Source organism: Vipera ursinii, assembly GCF_947247035.1.
Source record: "Vipera ursinii genome assembly, chromosome: 7".
Taxonomy (NCBI): Eukaryota; Metazoa; Chordata; class Lepidosauria; order Squamata; family Viperidae; genus Vipera; species Vipera ursinii.
Window position 1 is genome coordinate 50,468,854 of NC_139521.1, and position 19,897 is coordinate 50,488,750.

Here is a 19,897-nt window from a genome sequence, read left to right on the forward strand (position 1 = left end):
GCTCTTTTATGACTCATGGACTTCAACTCCCAGAATTCCTGAGCCAGCATGCCTGGCTCAGGAATTCTGGGAGTTGAAGTCCATGAGTCATAAAAGAGCCTAGGTTGCCTACCCCTGGTCTACACCAACTCTACGACCATCCACCAACCCGCGGGGAAGAGTATAAGGTACACCAAGAAACACCACGTGACCATCACATGGTCTGAGCCTCATCCAATGACGTCCTGGCTGCCGACAGGGGGAGAGTTGTTTATTTCAAAGAGCCGGAAGTACTGCTGCTTCGGCGCTGCTCGGGGGCGGGAGTAGCCCGCGCGAGTTTCCGTGCCGGGAGAGTGGGAGAGAACGGGGAGGGGAAGGGCGGCCTGCTTTGTTAGCGCGGGGCAGCTGCGGGGCAGCAGGCGAGCGGCGGATGGCGGCGGAAGGGCGGGACTGGAGGCAGCCTGCGGCCATGCACCAGCGTGGCCCTCCTGGCCAGTTCTTAAACCGGCGGCCGGTCTCGACCGCACCGAAGCGGCGTTGAGGGCCGAGAGGGGCTGAGCCAGCGACACCATGCCCTGCACCTGCGGCAATTGGCGACGCTGGATCCGGCCGCTGGTGGCTACGGTGTACCTGGTGGGCTTGCTGGTGGCCGTGCCGCTCTGCGTCTGGGAGCTGCAGAAACTGGAGGTGCGTGAGGGCAGGCGCCGCGCGAGCCGGGGCGCTCTGCTTCCCCCCACCCCCCCACCTTCTGCTCCGAGCACTGCCGGAGGGTGAGTCAGCTCTGCCTCCCTGCGTCTGCGAGGGGAGAAACGGCGGCCTGCCTTCCTTGTTGCCTCTGCAATGGCTGGTCTTCCGGGACTTCGAAGGGGAAGGGGACCGCCTTCCTCTCCGCCGCACCACCCACCCCTAACTCGGTATTAACCGAAGTGCGCAATACAGTAGTGACGGAGCTGTCCCGAACTGGAGTCTTCCAGGATGTAATCCCCCCTCCCCCCGGCAATTACGACCACCCTATTCCGGCCGTCTGAACGGATCGGGGTCTGGGAGGCAGTTTCCCGCGGGGAAAGGGATGTTTTAAATCAGGAGTCTTCAAACTTGGCCCTTTTATGACTTGTGGACTTCAACTCCCAGAATTCCTCAGCCAGTGTGCCTGGCTGAGGAATTCTGGGAGTTGAAGTCCACAAATCATAAAAGGGCCAAGTTTGAAGACCCCTGTTTGAAATACTGTTTTTTCTGATGTCCCTGTTGGCGAACTTGTTTGGGAATATTTACATGACTGAGAAGTAGGGAAAAGACATCAAATATACTTATCAAGTTACTATCATCTTCGCATTGTATTTGATTTAAAACCTAAAAACTTGCAAGCGCCACTGTCACTCATATCCAATCGGGCATATCCTAACTCGAAGCGTTCACGGTTCAAATTGTGGTGACCTTTGTTTAGGATTAACCAGACCTGGGCCGCAAAAATTCTGAAGACTCTTTAGGTGGCATCAAAGTGTCTTGGCTATGCTTTAGTTTAGGCGTTGTCCTGATTTTTATGGCTTAGAAAACTGGGAGCTGCACCTTTCTTAGTAACAGTGACAGTACTGTTCAGTAATACTGTAGATTGGACATTGTGAAGTGAAATTCTGGCTAGAAATACTTTTTCATCTAAAAACTGTAGCTTTGCAACAAGACTGAAATACCTTGAGTGCATAGCAAAAGTTACATTCTTATTTCTCCCTCTTCCCCTCTCCCTCCTTATACAGAGAGTTCTGGAGGTTCCAAAAGGATACTTGGTGGGATGCACACACAGCTTGCACCTCATATAGAGTAAATTGTAGTATCAACATATAGTGGACTGATTTTGTATAAAGCCAGTTTTGCTGAACACAATGTTCTATAAATGGGACATTTCATTACACACTTCATTTGGAGCTGCTGGGAAAACTGATGAAGTTTTAAAACAAAGCTAAAATATTTTTATTTTTATATGATATTTATGTTACTAAGAAGTAGGGAAAAGACATAAAACCTATTTCTCTAGTTACTGTCATGTTCACAGGGATATTGTGTTTCGTACATTGTTCACATTTTATCTTGAGAATTTACAACATCTGACCACAAGCTTGTACCTGTCTCCATTAGCCACAGTGATTAGTCCGATAAGAATTCAAAAAATTCTGGATGACCATATATTACCAGTCCCAACTCTAGGCTCTACCTGATAATTATCTTTTGCAGATGAAAAATACAGTATTAAGGTATATGAAAGACACCTTTCCCTGCAGCTATTCATCATTGCTTATTTAGGTTGAGTAGCAAAATCAAAACATCTGCACCCACACACAGATTAACTACCTAATACGCCAGACATTTCTGACTTTTCTGCTTTCTTGTGTTTATTCCTACTTATGCTATGGGAAACAAATATCTGGAAATACATTTCATATCTATCGATGGCTTATAACTTACAGAGTATGCGTTGATACAGAATGCTTTACTACCATCCTGGACCTGAAGTAATTTATTCATAATCTAGATCTTTTCTTGAATTTAATGCTTTGCTTTTTTAGATCTGTCATAAAGTTGTCAACAAAGAAACTTGTTAAAATATTTCTGCTTTGACTACTTGGAATTGTCCATATGATAAAAGGCAGGAGTCCCCACCCCCCGGTCTGTGGATCGGTACTGGGCCGCGGCATGCCAGCAACCGGGCTGCACAAGCAACCAAAAAGCCCCATCTGCAGGATGCAGGCAGCACACAAAATCACGCAGTCTCTGGTCCGCGGAAAAACCTTTCTCCACAGAACCAGTCCCTGGTGCCCAAAAGGTTGGGGACCTCTGATATAAGGAATTCTTCAATGTAAAATGAAAACTAGAAACACTTAAAACATTTACTACAATATTCTATCTTCCAGCTATATCATATTCCCCATTTGTTTGCTTCATACCTTTTCTAAGTTTTAGTGGCAATCTGAGGCAATATGTATTGTGCGTACTGTGCAATGTATACTGTATATAGTAGGCCTACTAGATGATGTACTTTTAGAAATATTAATGTAGAAGCAGAGAAGTATGCTATGTTGTGAATTACATTGTGGGTGACTTAATGGGAAATAGTTATTGTAGATATTTGGATGTAATTGTAAGTACTGCAGTTTTTATGTCTGGTTGAGACCTATGTATATTTATCTATACATCTGTTTTAATCGCAATTTGCAAGGAAATGACATTTCTAATGCATATTTTGTCTATTAAAAATGGACTATTTCAGAGAGTTGTACTGATAAGATTAGACTGCTTTATCAGTGCAGGACCATTATTTTTTAATCTATCAATGTTCCTATGATGTCCTTTTAATGCATGTGTATGTCTGTTTTTTAAAGGTTGGAGTTCATACTAAAGCATGGTTTATTGCTGGTATCTTTTTATTGATGACAATACCAATAACACTTTGGGGGATATTACAACATTTAGTTCATTATACTCAACCAGAATTACAGAAACCAATAATAAGGTAAGTTTCTGTAAGTGTGATAGCTGGTTGTGCTTCGATAGCAATCCAGACACTTTAAATTAAAATCTCATAACATGCAAACATGTTTTTATCATTACAGAATTCTATGGATGGTGCCAATTTACAGTTTAGACAGTGTAAGTGCTTTTCTATTCTGGTAGGTTGCACAATTATTTTGTGTAGAAAATCTTTGAATAATTGCAACTTTTTATGTTGCTGATATTTTTATAAGTTTTAAAATCTACATTTTTACAAAAATTACTTTTTGTAAAAATGTAATAGACATGTGATTACAGTGAATTCTTTTAGGGACATCTGAAAAAAGCTGAAGGAAACATGAAAAAAAAATTGTGCATAGATTAATTTCTCCTAACTAATCCTCAGTTATGCAACTGAGAATAAATGTGCATATCTCAGGATAATGAACTCTTGACTTTTGTTGCTTATGTTTGATACTATATTTGAAAACTCTAGCTGTAAAGGCTTTTTATTGTTAAATGTTTTATCTGCAATATTGAGATATAGTATGTTTAGAATTGAATTTCAATGTTACTTCATTTCTTTTTCTTTAATAGTGGATAGCACTGAAATATCCCAACATTGCAATATATGTGGATACTTGTAGAGAATGCTATGAAGCATATGTGATCTATAACTTCATGGTATTTCTTTCAAATTATCTTATCAACCGGTATCCAAATCTGGTGTTAATCATAGAAGCCAAAGATCAGCAGCGACATCTGCCACCATTGTGTTGCTGTCCACCATGGGCTATGGGAGAGTAAGTGCATCATGTATTTTTTCTGTTGTTTTCACATTTTGTAGTAGAAATTGCTTCTGATACTAATTTATTAAAATATTTCCCTTCTTTTGAGTTAAGAAACTAAATTTCAAGAAATTTAAATAACGCACTTTATTCTAAATATTCTTTCTTCTAAATAATGTAGACAAATATGGATTTTTCAGTAATTCATATTCTATTTGCTTTTTCTCAGGACTGCTTTAGTAACAGAAATCTTTAAATACTTTTAGTGCAATGTAGTTCTATTGATTTTCGCTATTATAGAGTTAAGTATTGTTTCAAGATGCTATATTATATTTAGATTTATAACTGCTTACGCTGAGGTTTCTGACCATTTATGTCAAAAAGCTGGGGGGCAATTGTCGTTTAATATTGTAAAGCAAGAGTGAAAAAGCAGTATACCTTGCAATGATGGTTCAACTTGCCTTGAGAAGGAATGGAATGGAATAAGCAGACTTTTCTCCCTGTTTAAATATTTCAATGCCATAGCAAGCCATTTTCCAAGGAAAGCGATTTCTGTTTAATTGAATATGAAATAACAGATGAGATATTCTTTTCTTTACTTTATTCTTATTAGCCTTTCCAATAAAATTTAACATCTAAAATTCTTGAACAGTATCCATACTGGAATTTGATCTGTGAGTCAACAGTATTTTTTAAATAAATACCTAAAATTTGCTAATATTCATATTGGTTATTTGTAAGACCTCTGGAACAATCCTAATATTCCATTTTAGGAAACCATTGGCTAAAGGCCTTAAATAATGTTAAGTATGTTTCTTAAATTAAATTAGATGATACTAATTTAACAAAAGGTACATTTTCATATTTAGTAGATACTCCTGAATGTTGCCTCTCATGGGTGAAAGGACAATTACTCCCATGATATTGTCTAATATCACTATTGCCCTATTTTGGTTTAATATCCATACATTTCTTAATATAAAGCATCACAAATATGTGATTACACTTTTGAATCAGAAATCAAAACCTTGGAACTTACTACTGTGTCAAGAATTATGCATATATTGTATACAAGCAGCAGCAAAATAGAATAATATTGGAAAGTCAGTGCAACCACAGATATACAGTCTGGATTGCTGTTCTCTTTATCCTCTGTAATCAAGGTTTAATGATGTACTTTAGGAAGTGAATGGTTTTCTACATGTAAAAAACTATGTTTTTGTTTTATTTTTTCTTTTTGATTTGCCTTTGTATTTCCCCTCCTCTCCCGGGTTATTCATTTTCCTTCTTTCTCTCTTGGAATAGTAAATTAATAAAGTAAAATATTCTGGAGACAAATTGTGTCCTTGAGTTGAATGCATCATTGTCTCCTTTCAACTGTCTTCTATGGTAAAAAATTTGAACTTGGTTCTTCCTCTTTCATGCCAGTTGAGTGAAAAGATACTATCTTACATTAAGTTAGTTTTCTATTATGTCTAGATAAGTATGTTGGCTTCCTATTTTTAATAGATCCTACTGTAGTCTTCTATTTTGTTAACTAAGAATCTTTCAAGTTTTAACAAAACATGCAATTCTAATGGAAAGTAGAACTTACTTGCTAAAGCCAGTTTACAGTTGAAGGGAAGGAGAAGAGCTTAACCATGACAGTGGTTTATAATAATGGTTTACAAACTGTAGATATACTGTACATCTACTTGTCGATTAGATTATATAGAACTGTGTTGTAGTTTGCTAAAATAATTGCCAGGTGAAGTAGTTTTGGAACAGATCTGGAACTTACCTTTGCAACATAATGCCATTTCTTTATAGCAGCTATGAAGCCATCACTATGGTTACAATCAGTCATTAACCACTATGTAGATAACTCTTCACAATCATTCTCATCTACATTACTAATACACTTATTAATATATACTGTCTCTAAAGATACTTCTGTAGATTTTTCTGTTATATCATAACTGGATGCTGACATTTTCCAAGCTAATTGTATGATTTTTTTTTGCCTTGTATTGATAGTTAATGTCCATGGTCTTATATTTTATAGCCTAATATTGCTTTTTTTATTCTACCATAGCTAGTGAAACGTTAGCACTTATTGTCTTATATTCCATTCATCAATAAATATTTTCCATGCTAGAATATTACAGTTTGGTTCCTTTTTGTTAGCATGAACTGTCTTTGGCTTATTGTGTGAATGAAGCCAGTAACACTCAAAATAGCTAGAGTAGGAGGAGTTCTAAATATATCCTAAATGTGTCATGGAAAGAAAAATTATTTAAAAAGTACAGTACATGATTTTCGGCAGAAAATGCTGTCTAAGTTTTGATGAAGATGGACTATCTACTGATGTGTAATCCTTTTATATAGTGGACCTGCAAGAAGGCAAAAATATATTGGGAAAAATAGAAGAATAGACTGAGAACATCAGTAATTAGTTAACAAGTGCTTGCCAGTAATTACAATAATGGCTAATTATTGGAAGAACAAATTTATTTCATGACTTCATATAAATGGCCGAGAGTGTAATAATTGGGCTTTTGAAAGGTAACATATTTTTGAGATGGGAAAATGTTCTGAACTAATTATTTTAGTGATTGGATATTGTTCACTTAAATGGAACTATACATGAATAAAAATTAAGCAAAGAATACTGAATGTTATTTTAAGTAGACTGATTTTAAAAAGTGTTTAATTTTGACTGTTGTTGCTGTTTTGATATTTTATTATTATTTATTTTTATTATATTGATCTCTTTATCTAGTGGTTCTCAGTCTATGGTCTATGGAGCCCTGGGGGGCTGTGATGTCACCGGGGATCTGCAAAAAAATGCTAAAATTTAAATCTTAAGTCTTGGGGGTCAGTGGCCATGGTCCATGGCCACAAAAGGTATTTAAAAGGGGTCTGTGGTGAAAAGGTTGAGAACCACTGCTCTAGTCTTTACCTTCCAATCATACAGGTAGTTGCCATATTCCAGATTCTAACTAGAATTATTGCTTACAATGCAACATTGTTGCTTATATTTGCTTAACTTCTTAAAGTCTTTCTGTGCTTTTTCTATAGGGTATTGTTGTTTAGGTGTAAGCTTGGTGTTCTACAGTACACAGTTGTCAGACCATTCACTACTATTACTGCTTTGTAAGTATAAAATAATAGAAGAAATGTTTTGGTATTAGAATTTAGTGTTCTCTCCTGCTATACTTGCAAGTTAGATCTGTCTTAAACCAAGAATTGTTAATGTAATACACAGCTATGCAGACAAAATAGGTAAGATCCCACCTAATCTTAAAACTTAACAGTTGCCAAAATTTATGAGATTTTGTGAATATTTTTGGGTTTACCTTGTATCAATCCAGGATTATAATTTGTTCAAAATTCATTCCCAATTCAGGAATGGAAAATAAAAGAACAGAACCCCTAGTCTGTGACGCTAGTGTTAAAAGCACGACCACAGAAAAACATTCTAATAAAATATTTCTTTTTTAAAAGATTAAGTATTGGGGATCCAGTCACTTTTTTACTCCCCGCCCCAGTAGCTTCGCAAAATTTCTATAGGTAAAACTCTATTACATAATCAAGCCAGAGATATTTTATAAGTTTCATCTACCATATTAAACTATATCTTCTCTCTTATTTGTTTAGAATTTATCCATAATAAATGGTAATCTGAGTCTCTAAGACTAGCTCTGTTTCAACTGTACTCCACGAGTTTCTCTGAAATAATTTGTGTTCAATTCTTTCAGAATCTGTGAGTTGATTGGTGTCTATGATGAAGGAAATTTTAGCTTCAAAAATGCCTGGACTTACCTGGTATTTATCAACAATATATCCCAGCTCGTAAGTAGTGAAACTTTTATATTCTTTCTAAGTGAGATTAAAAAATGCTTTTGCCTTTTATTTTAAATTCAGATTCTTGATAAGAAAATTATCTGAAAAATGTAGACAGTCTTATGCATTTTCTTAACAGATAAATCCAGAAATATATTTAGCATGTCATGATATTTAATTTCACGGTATTAAATGTTGGTGAAATTGCATGCAAGTGAGAAATTTATGAAAGGAGATCAACGACAATGATATTTGATCCTTTTTAGTTATATTACACTATTGTGTGTAGAATACCATTTAGTCTTTTTCATCCCTCTTAGAGATTCCATACAGTTCATTTATAGAATTAGTTTGTTTAGAATGAATGTTATCATAAATGTCTGAAGTCCTTCATTTATTGAAAAAGAAATACAAAGTTTTTAAAATAACTCATGCAAGAATAAGGTAGCAGTCCTTTTCTTGATATCCCACAGAGCATAGATACAATATGTTGGCTTAATAACTTCTGAAATGTTAGGATATAAAGAACAATAACAGTCCAAGTATTGAAATGGCAGATAAGCATTGTTATCCCTCTGTTTTAGTTTGCCATGTATTGCCTTGTGTTATTTTATAAAGTACTGCGAGAAGAGCTGAACCCAATCCGACCTGTAGGAAAATTTCTCTGTGTGAAAATGGTGGTTTTTGTTTCCTTCTGGTAAGTGAAATGTTAAAATATTAACTAAATGTTTTTTTTGTAAAGTCTGTTATATAAATTAAATTGTAAGTAGAAATCTAACTTATTGGCAGTAAAGATAGGATCAAAAATACTGCCGACTGGCGGCCCCCAGGGGGAGAGCCTTCTCTGTGGGTGCCCCGGCTTTGTGGAACCAACTGCCGGTGGAGCTCCGGATGGCATCGGACCTCCGAACTTTCCGTCGTGGTCTGAAGACCCATTTGTTTGAATTGGCTGGTCTGGCCTGATGGGGGAGCTGGGTTTTAAATTGTTATTTTAGATTGCATTATTGTTTTTTAATTGGGCACTGATTTAATCTTTGTTTTAACTTTTGTATAGTATGGTATTTTTATTTATATGCCCTGTGAACCGCCCTGAGTCCCCAGGGAGAAGGGCGGTATATAAATTAAATAAAACAAACAAACATAAAAACAAACTAATACCATTCACTTTTTGAACTCCAGTTTACTGTGAGTTAAATTAAAACTGACATCAGTAAATACCATTTATTTATGTCAGTTTCAACTTACGTCACAGTAAATTTCAGTTTCAACTTATGTTATTGAAATTTAGAATTCTTTGAGAAAATGTGGAACAGTATAATACTTTAGGATACATCTATATGTAGCTTTCCTCCATCATTTTGGTTAGAAATGTCTTGATATCTGAGTTTTTTTGAAAAGACAGAATGCTATTTTTTTCAACGTGCAAATTTTGATTTCATGCTGAACTTAACGTTAATATGCAAGCCCCAGAGTTTTTGGACAATGTGTAATTAAACTTAATTTTTTTCTTTAATTTATTTTGGTGAATGCACATTTTCTATATCTATTTGGACCAAATGACTACAAATCCTAATTCTTCTTTCATTGCTGATTTATAATTATAGTCTTTCAAACTTTATATGTATTCATTTTTTTCATTTGAAAATATATGTACTTTATCATTCCATAATTTCTTTATATGGGTAATGTAATTTTATAAGTGATAACCTAATTGATAATTCCATCTTTTTAAAACAGGCAAGCTGTACTTATTGCAATATTGGTGAAAGTTGGTGTTATCTCTGAAACGCACACATGGGAATGGCAGAGTGTTGAAGCTGTAGCAACTGGTCTGCAAGTAAGTTAAACCAGCTTTTTAACCATCATCTTTTGTTCCTTTATGCTGCATAAGCTCTTCTACATAATAGGAGTAACAATGCTATAAATGTTATATTAGCTATGGATTAGTAAGATGCAATACATGAACGCTTCCAGGCTTACTTAGGACTCTAAAGTGTAGGTATCATATAATATCTATTTATTATATTCAATCCTTTAATCTAAAGGATTAATACAAATTTAATTTAAACTTATCCCAATAAAAGCAGAAGTTCCCACATTTTCTTTGCAGTGTTAAGTATCTTAATTTTTTCATGGTCTCCTTAGATAAATCTGTGGTCTCTCTTGAACTGGTAGTACATATAGTGCCCAGTATATTTCCCTCAAAATTTTTAAAATATGCCTTAGCATTCCTGTGAGTTTACAGCAGTATCCCAAGATGCTTTAATAATGACAAACCTGGTCATGTAATGTTTCCTATTGCTCAGTAGTTAATATAACATCTAGAAATGTATAGGCCTACTCCTTAAGTGGAAACAGTCTTAAGGTTTCCAGCATAATACCTAGACCAATAAAAATTGGTGTTGTATGAGAGCATATGGGGGAAAAAAGGATAGTGTACCTACATAGCTTTTATAAGTGATGTTGATCTTCCAAAGGAGTCCACTGTGGTTAGAAAAAAAATTAAAGTAACCAATTAATAAAAAATAATAAATATATTAAAAAGAAAGAGCAATAAGAAAATCAGTTTTGCTCCTAAAAAGAAGATTGATGAAGTGGGGGAGCTTCGGTAATTGGGATGTTCCTGTTGAGAAGACCAATTCCTATTCACCACACTGTAGGGCATATTAATTGTAAAATCACAAATTGGGCCTCTGCAGCTAATTGATATTAATGTACAGGGAAGACAATTTTATAACTGAATCAAAGTGTGCAGCTTTTATGGATTAATGCTGATATTTTAAACTGGGGCTGGCAGATGATAGATATCTATTGCAGTGCTTTTAGAACCGGTTTTAGTTGTTTTCATGCATATATTCGTTCAATAGTGAGGATAGTTGTATTCTGCAATAGTGAGGATAGTTGTATTCTGCAATGGATGAAACTTCTGGTCTGTATTCAAGGTAATCCCATGGACAAGGTGCAGGATCATGATTTGCAGTATTTATTGGGTGTTACATTTATTGCCCATGGGTTGGCATACCCAGAATCAAGAACTGATGGCTTCTCAGTTCTGAGAGTAGGAACAGGTTTATAGCCCTGAAGAGAAAACTAGATATTGGATTTTCCCCTCAGTTCTTTATGAAGTTAGAATTTGGGTTAGAGGTTCCTTAAGAAACAATAGTGGGATTGTGGTTGGTCATGCCCCTCATACCGTTTCTAGTTCTTAAAACTGTTTTTTTTCCAATGGATTTTAATTGGTGAAAAGCATACCATTCTAAAAATATTTTACATAAAAATGGTCATTAAAGTAGAAATTTCTACAGTTTGAAATGGCTTAATTATGGAGTGAATAGGAATAAAATTAATTTTTCTTTTCTTAGGATTTTATCATCTGTGTCGAAATGTTCTTTGCTGCAATAGCTCACCATTATAGTTTTACCTACAAGCCTTATGTGCAAGAAGCTGAAGAAGGATCATGTTTTGATTCATTTCTTGCAATGTGGGATATTTCAGATATTAGAGCAGATGTGACGGAACAAGTTCGCAATGTTGGTGAGCAACAAATGAGAATATATCTTTAGCAAATAATTATTAAATATAAGTGCTTTAGTTGTTCAGTTAATATTTTAAATTTTTATGTTTAATTAATGACAGCATTTAAAATTTCTTGTCTTTAGGAAGGACGGTATTTGGTCAGCCAAGAAAAATGTTTTTTGGTGAGGATCATGAACAAAGTGAACATACAAGTTTGTTGTCAACATCCAGCCAAGACCCAATTTCTACTGCTACTTCTGTACCATCATCACCTGTGGGTCACTACCAAGGATTTGGACATACTCTGACTCCAACAATGCCTTCTGACCCTACAGCTGCTGATTTGTGTAATTCTATAGAAGAGAATGAGGATTTTTCTGTTCAATCAGACAAGCGTATAGATAAAATTTAAAACTCTCTTTGCTCAAATATCTTTCAGGCCTTTCTTAGACATTACTTAATATCTGCTACTCTTATGTTGGAAGTACATTTTCTCCAGTAGAATTAATTATTGAAAAATACTAAAGTCAAGTGGTTGGGCTTTACTTTTAATCTCTCAACTAAAGTGAAAAAATATGCATTTGTTATTTAATGAAGTTGTTGTTGTTGTTGTTAGTTGCGAAGTCGTGTCCGACCCATCGCGACCCTATGGACAATGTTCCTCCAGGCCTTCCTGTCCTCTACCATCTTCTGGAGTCCATTTAAGCTCACGCCTACTGCTTCAGTGACTCCATCCAGCCACCTCATTCTCTGTCGTCCCCTTCTTCTATTGCCCTCAATCTTTCCCAGCATTAGGCTCTTCTCCAGTGAATCCTTCCTTCTCATTAGGTGGCCAAAGTATTTGAGTTTTAGCTTCAGGATCTGGCCTTCTAAAGAGCAGTCAGGGTTGATCTCCTCTAGGACTGACCGGTTTGATTGCCTTGCAGTCCAAGGGACTCGCAGGAGTCTTCTCCAGCACCATAGTTCAACGGCTTCAATTCTTTGGTGCTCAGCCTTTCTTATGGTCCAGCTTTCACTGCCATACATTGCAACTGGGAAGACCATAGCCTTGACTATACGCACTTTTGTGATGTCTCTGCTTTTTAGTGTGCTGTTTAGATTTGCCATGGCTTTCCTCCCAAGGAGCAATTTCTTGGCTACAGTCCCCATCTGCAGTGATCTTGGAGCCCAGGAAAATAAAATCTGTCACTACCTCCATTTCTTCCCCATCTATTTGCCAGGAATTGAGAGGGCCAGATGCCATGATCTTGGTTTTCTTAATGTTTAGTTTGCACTCTCCTTCTTCACTCGCAACAAGAGGCTCTTTAGTTCCTCTTCTCTTTCTGCCATTAGAGTGGTATCATCTTAGGTTGTTGATGTTTCTTCCAGCAATCTTAATTCCAACTTTTGATTCATCTAGCCCTGCCTTTCTCATGATGTGCTCTGCATATAAGTTAAATAGGCAAGGCGACAGTATACAGCCTTGCCGGACTCCTTTCCCAATTTCGAACCAATCAGTGGTTCCGTGTCCAGTTCTCACTGTTGCTTCTTGGCCCACATATAGGTTTCTCAAGAGACAAATAAGATGGTCTGGTATGCCCATCTCTTTAAGGACTTGCCACAGTTTGTTATGATCCACACAATCAAAGGCTTTAGCATAGTCAATGAAGCAGAAGTAGATGTATTTCTGGAACTCTCTAGCTTTCTCCATGATCCAGCGTATGTTAGCAATTTGATCCTCTGCCTCTTCGAAATCCTGCCTGTACTTCTGGTAGTTCTCGATCCACATACTGCTGGAGTCTAGCTTGTAGAATTTTAAGCATAACTTTACTAGCATGAGAAATGAGTGCAATGGTGCGATAGTTTGAACATTCTTTGGCACTGCCTTTCTTTGGTGAAGTTACCATGCATAAAGAACATTGTTTTAGTGCTATAATATAGTACATAAATAAATATTGAATTTAAGTAGAAACAATAATATGGAACACGTAATGTATACAGTTGAAAACACAGGCATAGAATTTTACAGTAAATGAGAACATATGTTGAGATTTGAGATGGGGAGGGCTTCTAAATAGGATTCAAATTCTGATTCCCCCCCCCTCCCCCAGTCAAATATACCAAAATCTTTACAAAGTTAATATTTAAAGACTACTAAGACTAGGGTCTTGAAATTGTTCTTTTAAAAAAAGGCATGATCAGCATATAATAAAGTAAAGCTAATTTATTTGAGTTGGCCTTGTAGATTCAATAATTTAAAACAGTGTTTTCAAGCTTAGCAACTTTAAGTTTGTTGACTTTATAATTCAGCATGAAGGCTGGGGAATTATGGGAATTGAAGTCCACACATCTTAAAAGTTTCCAAGCTTGAAAAACATTGATCTGAAATCTTTATTAAGATTGTATTAAGTGTATGTTATACACTAATGAATGAGTTTAAAAACATTCTAGTTAGCACTATCAAGTGGAAGATATTTGTCTAGATAGAAACAATTATACAGTTGTAAAAATATGGATGTAATAAATTAATATGGCTTTAGGTTTTCTCACAATTTTTTTTATCATGTTTATACATGTTTTGCATGCTTGCTATGTTACACATATAAAAATTTGCACCAAGAATTGTATTTTTGAAATAGCACCTTCAAGAGATCAATGTTTTAATATTCAAACATGAGGTTTTTCTTAATCAGTCTTGAAGTGGGTAAAGTCATGCTATACAAGTATTTTGCAGTACTACGGTAATATGTTTGTAATTACTTGGCCTTATTTAGAGGACTACATATTTTAACCTCATTGTGTCTTTAAGTGAAATTGCTTAAAGAGGCAAAAAGTGTGTACTTATTGTCTCATACTGTATATAAGTAAATAAACTTTTATTTAAATTTTGTGTCGCATTCTTCTAACATTAAGGAAAATAATCCTCTTGCCCTGCCCATTAATAAAATAGAAAAACGTTGACTCTAGTGAAGGATCTGAATTTCCTTGATACCAGGCTGTAAAAGAACCCAATAAATTATTCATATAAGCATCTTACATTACTTTACTTATATTACTCTGCTGCCCCTTTATAATCTAATATTAATATGTAAGAGATGAGTAAAAATGTATGCCTTTGCTCTTAATTTTCAATCTATTTTTTTGTACTGTTGCAATATGGAAGTATTTTTATAGGCAATTTTTAGGCAATGGTTCTTAGTATCCTTTTTCTCACTCTGCATTTTACTATATATTCCTGTTTTTTCTTTTGTTCCCCTTGCATTGCTTTTTCCTTTCAGGCTGGTTCCTGGTAACTGGTTTCTGTTCTGTACTGTTCATGTGCATCATTTCAGCTAACTTGTCAGCAATTTCCTAAGTGCAAACACAACTGTTCCCCTCACCTTTTATGCTTCTAAAATAAAAAAAGGAAGATCCTGCTAGTTAAACGCTTAGTAGTTCCGGGTCCGCCGTACAAGCCAGCTTCCATTTAGATCTTGATACCTTCCCTCCCCCCCCAGCTGTTTAGCATGCCTATCTTGCTGCGCACGGTCATTCGGCATTGTTGCCAGACCATTACTCCTGCTTTCATGTTTGATCGTGGTGTTGGTCTGCTGCTTAGGCATGTCAGCTGTCAATGTCCTCATAGAACATGCAATCGGCCTGCCCGCTCCCTGCTCTCAGCCGCACCAACTCCAGCTTTGCCGTATAAGCTGGCCCTCGTGATCTTGATAACTTTCCCCTTCCTCAGTTGCTGGGTGCGTCTAACCGGTGCTGTTGGATCATTGCACTTGCCATTGCGGTTGATTGTGGCATTGGGTCTGCTGCATAAGCGCGTCAGCCGTTGATGTCCTCATCTCGTCCTATTAGACCGCTGTCCCTCCTTCAGCTTAACAACAGGCTCTGCTTGTATTTTCATCACTCCATCTGTCATGCCCTCATGTTATTCGATGGATAAGCGTGTCAGCTCTTTCATATTTTTATTCATCCAGCGTGAAGATGGTAAAAGGCTAACCCATTCAGTTAACCTCACCGTTATTTATGCCTCCTCAATGTTTGGTATGGCGGCAGTAACTCCACGTGTCAGTTGATTGAATGGCAACCGGACAGCCAACCCTGTTAGTAAACGCCACCTTTAGTGGAATCATGGGCGATGACCTCAGCCGGCAAAATCAAAAGTCTGGTCATTCTCAGCTATGTTTGCCCATACCTGGGAACGTTGTTCCTGTCGTCTGACTGCTAATACATGCTCAGGGACTCTGGTCCTGAGAAGTTTAGCAGTTTCCCCAATATAGTTGCAACAACAATTGTTGCAATTGATTTTATAGTCCACAGATGACATGTCACCTGTGGACAGTGGTTCTTTAGGGTGCATTATCATAGCACATGGGGTTTGATTAGGCCTGTGCACAATATTGATGTAGGGCGCAAGTATTTGTGCAGTTGCCTCGGATACCCTGTTGATGTATGGGATTGTTAACCAAGCTGTGGTAGTCGGCACCTCATGGGCTGGTCATGGTTCCTGACATTTGCAACAGCACCAGACAAAGCTTGCTGAGTAACCACTTTATTTGCATATACAATAGAGATATGCTTTCTCCTTTGTTTTAGCCACTTCTGTGCTGCAATGAGTGTTAACTCTTTTAAATAATGTTCTAATGCAGCTAGCCTTATGTGCCATAGGATGATTGTTTTCATAATGTAGGATCCAATCCGTATGCATTGCTTTGCGGTAGACAGCAGTGGACAGGGTACCATTAGGTTGGTGACAAACCAACATGTCCAGGAAAGGTAGGGTGTTGTTAATTTCTTCTTCCGCTGTGAACTGGATGTCAGGATACACTGAATTGAGCTTCTCCATGAACCTGGTGGTGTCACAGCATTTAATGATAGCAAATGTGTCATCAACATACCTGACCCAAAGCCTGGGTAGGTAGTTAACCATTGCTTGGCGTTCTAGTTCTTGCAGACAGCTTCAGCAATGACTCCTGAAATGGGGGACTCCGTGGGCGTGCCCCTTATCTGCTCATATATGGTACCTTGAAATGTATGTTTGGAGACAAAAACCTAACAGCTGGATGAAGTCTTCTGTGCTAAGTGAATTGGGGTGTCATGGCTCTTCCTTCTGTAACAGACCCCTTATCATGGAGATAGCTAAATTTGGAGGAATGGAGGTGAATAAAGATGTAACATCAAAAGAGATCATTTATTTATTTATTTATTATTGGGACTTATATGCCGCTCTATCTCCCGAAGGACTCAGGGCGGCTAACAACAATAAGATACAATAGTACAAAAGTTAAGAAAAAATTAAATTAATAGCCCCAGTAAAAAATAAAATTAAGTTAAAAATTAAGACATTATTAAAATCCCTATCAGTCCAGATCAGCCTGATGGAAAAGGTGTGTTTTGAGGTCGCGGCGAAAGGACCGGAGATCCGGGGCCGTCCGAAGTTCAAGGGGGAGTTGGTTCCATAGGGCTGGCGCTCCAACAGAGGAGGCCCTCCCCCTGGGGGTCACCAGCCAACATTGTCTAGCCGACGGCACTTTGAGGAGGCCCTCTCTGTGTGAGCGCACTTGGTGATGGGAGGTCATATTATCATCCTCCATCTTTATTGATTGTAACCTTGCCAGAAAGTCCTCTGAGGATTTTATTGTGGTCATAGTGTCCTCAGAAAGGTATTGGAGTTTCACACTCAGCCATTTGGCTAGGCCAAAGGTTGGTGTACCCCTAAATGACACAAGGGGTCACAGTGGGACTCCTAGCTTATGGATCTTGGGGAGTCCATAAATCCGTGCTATGGCCGTGTTCCTGGGTCGAATTGTTCTATAGTCATCATCATGGATTCTGTTTTGTCTCCTGACTCTATCCGCTGTCTTACTGAGTCGATTGCTGAGTGATGTCACTGGATCTTTGTTAATGGTCCGATACGCACTCTCATCCTTGAGCAAACTGTAGATTTTGCAATCATATTTGGGTTTGTCTAAAACCACGGTGGATCCACCCTTGCCAGCTGGAAGGATGATAATGGAGTCATCCTTCCATAGTTCTTTCAGAGCCACCTTTCCAGATTCTGGCAAGATATAGTTGGGCCTGTGGTTAATGAGAAGCCCTGTCACATACTGTCTAATGGAGTTTTTGACATCGTCATTAACCTCGATACGGTGGATGATTGGCACTAAGGCCGCAGCGAAGTCAATGGGTTCAGTATCCTTTAGATTGACACCGTCATGTTGCAATACTAAGGTTTGGTCATTGGTAAGTGTATTAGATGACATGTTGCGTACCAGTTTGCTAACACTCTTTCAATTATTCAAAGTCCTTAGAATCTCCGTTTTTCGTTGAAGTGTCTCAGTTTTACACTGGCGCACTCTTTGTGTTGCAAGGTATATTTGGAGGTTAAGGGCACTGAAGTGTTCATGCGTGAGTGTGGTTCGGCAGAGTTCTTGATGGTGTTGATCTTGCAGTTTGGGCCCCAATCCATCTGTGGTGGTGGTTGATTATGGCATGCATCATCTACCGTTGGAATTGCCAGACAGCTGCATAGCCCTTTGCCGAATCTTTTATATCCCGGAGTTTAATGGCTTTATTGTTTTTAAAATATTTACACCTGGGATTCAAGTATTTAAAAGCAATACTGGGATACAATCCCCAAAATGACAGAATGATCTCAGTACGAATCCAAGGCAAACCATTCAATATCACAGTAGTCCAAGTCTATGCCCCAACCACTGGTGCTGAAGAGAATGAAATTGACCAGTTCTATGAAGCCCTATAGCACCTTATAGAATCAACACCAAAAATGATGTCCTTATCATCATGGAGGATTGGAATGCTAAAGTAGGAAGCTAAAAGATAACTGGAATAACAGGCAAGTTTAGTCTTGGAGTACAAAATGAAGCAGGGCACAGACTGATACAATTTTGTCAAGAGAATACGATGGTCATAGCAAACACTCTTTTCCAACAACCCAAGAGACGGCTCTACACATGAACATCACCAGACAGTCAACACAGAAATCAGATTGACTATGTGCTCTGCAGCCAAAGATGGAGACGCTCTATACAGTCAGTAAAAACAAAACCAGGAGCTGACTGTGGCTCAGATCATGAGCTTCTCGTTGCAGAATTTAGGCTTAAATTAAAGAAATAGGGAAAAACACTAGGCCACTCAGGTATGAACTAAATCATATCCCTGAAGAATATACAGTAGAGGTGACAAATAGATTTAAGGAATTAGATCTGATAGGCAAGAGTGCCTGAAGAACTATGGACGGAGGTTCGCAACATTGTACAAGAGGTAGCAACTAAAACCATCCCAAAGAAAAAGAAATGCAAGAAAGCAAAATGGCTGTCTGAGGAAGCTTTTCAAATAGCTGAGGAAAGAAGGGAAGCGAAAGGCAAGGAAGAGAAAGATAAACCCAATTGAATGCAGATTTCCAGAGAATAGCTAGAAGAGATAAGAATGCCCTCTTAAATGAACAGTGCAAAGAAATAGAAGAAAACAATAGAATAAGGACCAGAGATCTCTTCAAGAAACTTGGAGAGATGAAGGGAACGTTTCATGCAAAGATGGGCATGATAAAGGACCAAATGGCAGGGACCTAACAGAGGCAGAAGAGATTAAGAAGAGGTGGCAAAATTACACAGAAGAACTATAAAAGAACGAGCTTAGCATCCCTGATAACCATGATGGGGTGGTCACTGACTTCGAGCCAAACATCCTGGAATGTGAAGTGAAACAGGCCTTAGGAAATCTGAGCAACAACAAAGCTAGTGGAGGTGACAGTATTCCAGCTAAGCTATTCAAAATCTTAAAAGACAATGCAGTAAAAATGCTACTCAATTTGCCAGCAAATATGGAAAACTCAACAGTGGCCACAGGATTGGAAAAGGTCAGTTTATATTCCAATTCCAAAGAAAGGCAATGCCAAAAAATGTTCAAACTATCACACCATTGCACTCATTTCACATGCTGGTAAAGTTATGCTTAAAATTCTACAGGCTAGACTCTAGCAGTATGTGGTTCAAGAACTTCCAGAGGTACAGGCACGATTTTGAAGAGGCAGAGGAACTAGAGATCAAATTGCCAACATACGCTGGATCATGGAGAAAGCTAGAGAGTTCCAGAAAAAAATCTGCTTCATTGACTATACTAAAGCCTTTGATTTTGTGGATCATAACAAATTGTGGCAAGTTCTTAAAGAGATGGGAGTACCAGACCATCTTATTTGTCTCTTGAGAAACCTATATGCAGGTCAAGAAGCAACAGTGAGAACTGGACATGGAACCACTGATTGGTTCGAAATTGGGAAAGGAGTCCGGCAAGGCTGTATACTGCTGCCCTGCCTATTT

The 19,897-nt window shown here is 37.8% G+C and overlaps 1 protein-coding gene across 2 annotated transcripts; it reads left to right on the plus strand.

Annotated features, from left to right (window-relative positions):
• The first annotated feature begins 293 nt into the window (after nucleotides 1-293).
• On the plus strand, nucleotides 294-14,452 carry TMEM184C (transmembrane protein 184C). 2 transcript variants are annotated; one of them, XM_083367420.1, is made up of 10 exons: nucleotides 294-666; nucleotides 3,351-3,481; nucleotides 3,582-3,618; nucleotides 4,057-4,262; nucleotides 7,308-7,382; nucleotides 7,988-8,081; nucleotides 8,657-8,769; nucleotides 9,810-9,909; nucleotides 11,435-11,606; nucleotides 11,732-14,452. In XM_083367420.1, exons 1-10 carry the CDS (start codon nucleotides 550-552, stop codon nucleotides 11,998-12,000), a joined length of 1,314 nt encoding a protein of 437 aa, XP_083223546.1. In that variant the 5' UTR covers nucleotides 294-549; the 3' UTR covers nucleotides 12,001-14,452. The 2 variants fall into 2 exon arrangements, with proteins under 2 accessions (XP_083223546.1, XP_083223547.1); XM_083367421.1 differs by lacking the exon at nucleotides 3,582-3,618 and having other exon boundaries at nucleotides 309-666.
• The last annotated feature ends 5,445 nt before the right edge of the window (nucleotides 14,453-19,897 follow it).

Coding starts and splice junctions, on each gene's coding strand:
- TMEM184C (XM_083367420.1), top strand. CDS start 550: ATGCCCTGCACCTGCGGCAATTGGCGACGCTGGATCCGGCCGCTGGTG. Junction 3,619..4,056: donor CAATTTACAGTTTAGACAGT/GTAAGTGCTTTT, acceptor TTTCTTTAATAG/TGGATAGCACTGAAATATCC. Junction 7,383..7,987: donor TTCACTACTATTACTGCTTT/GTAAGTATAAAA, acceptor CAATTCTTTCAG/AATCTGTGAGTTGATTGGTG.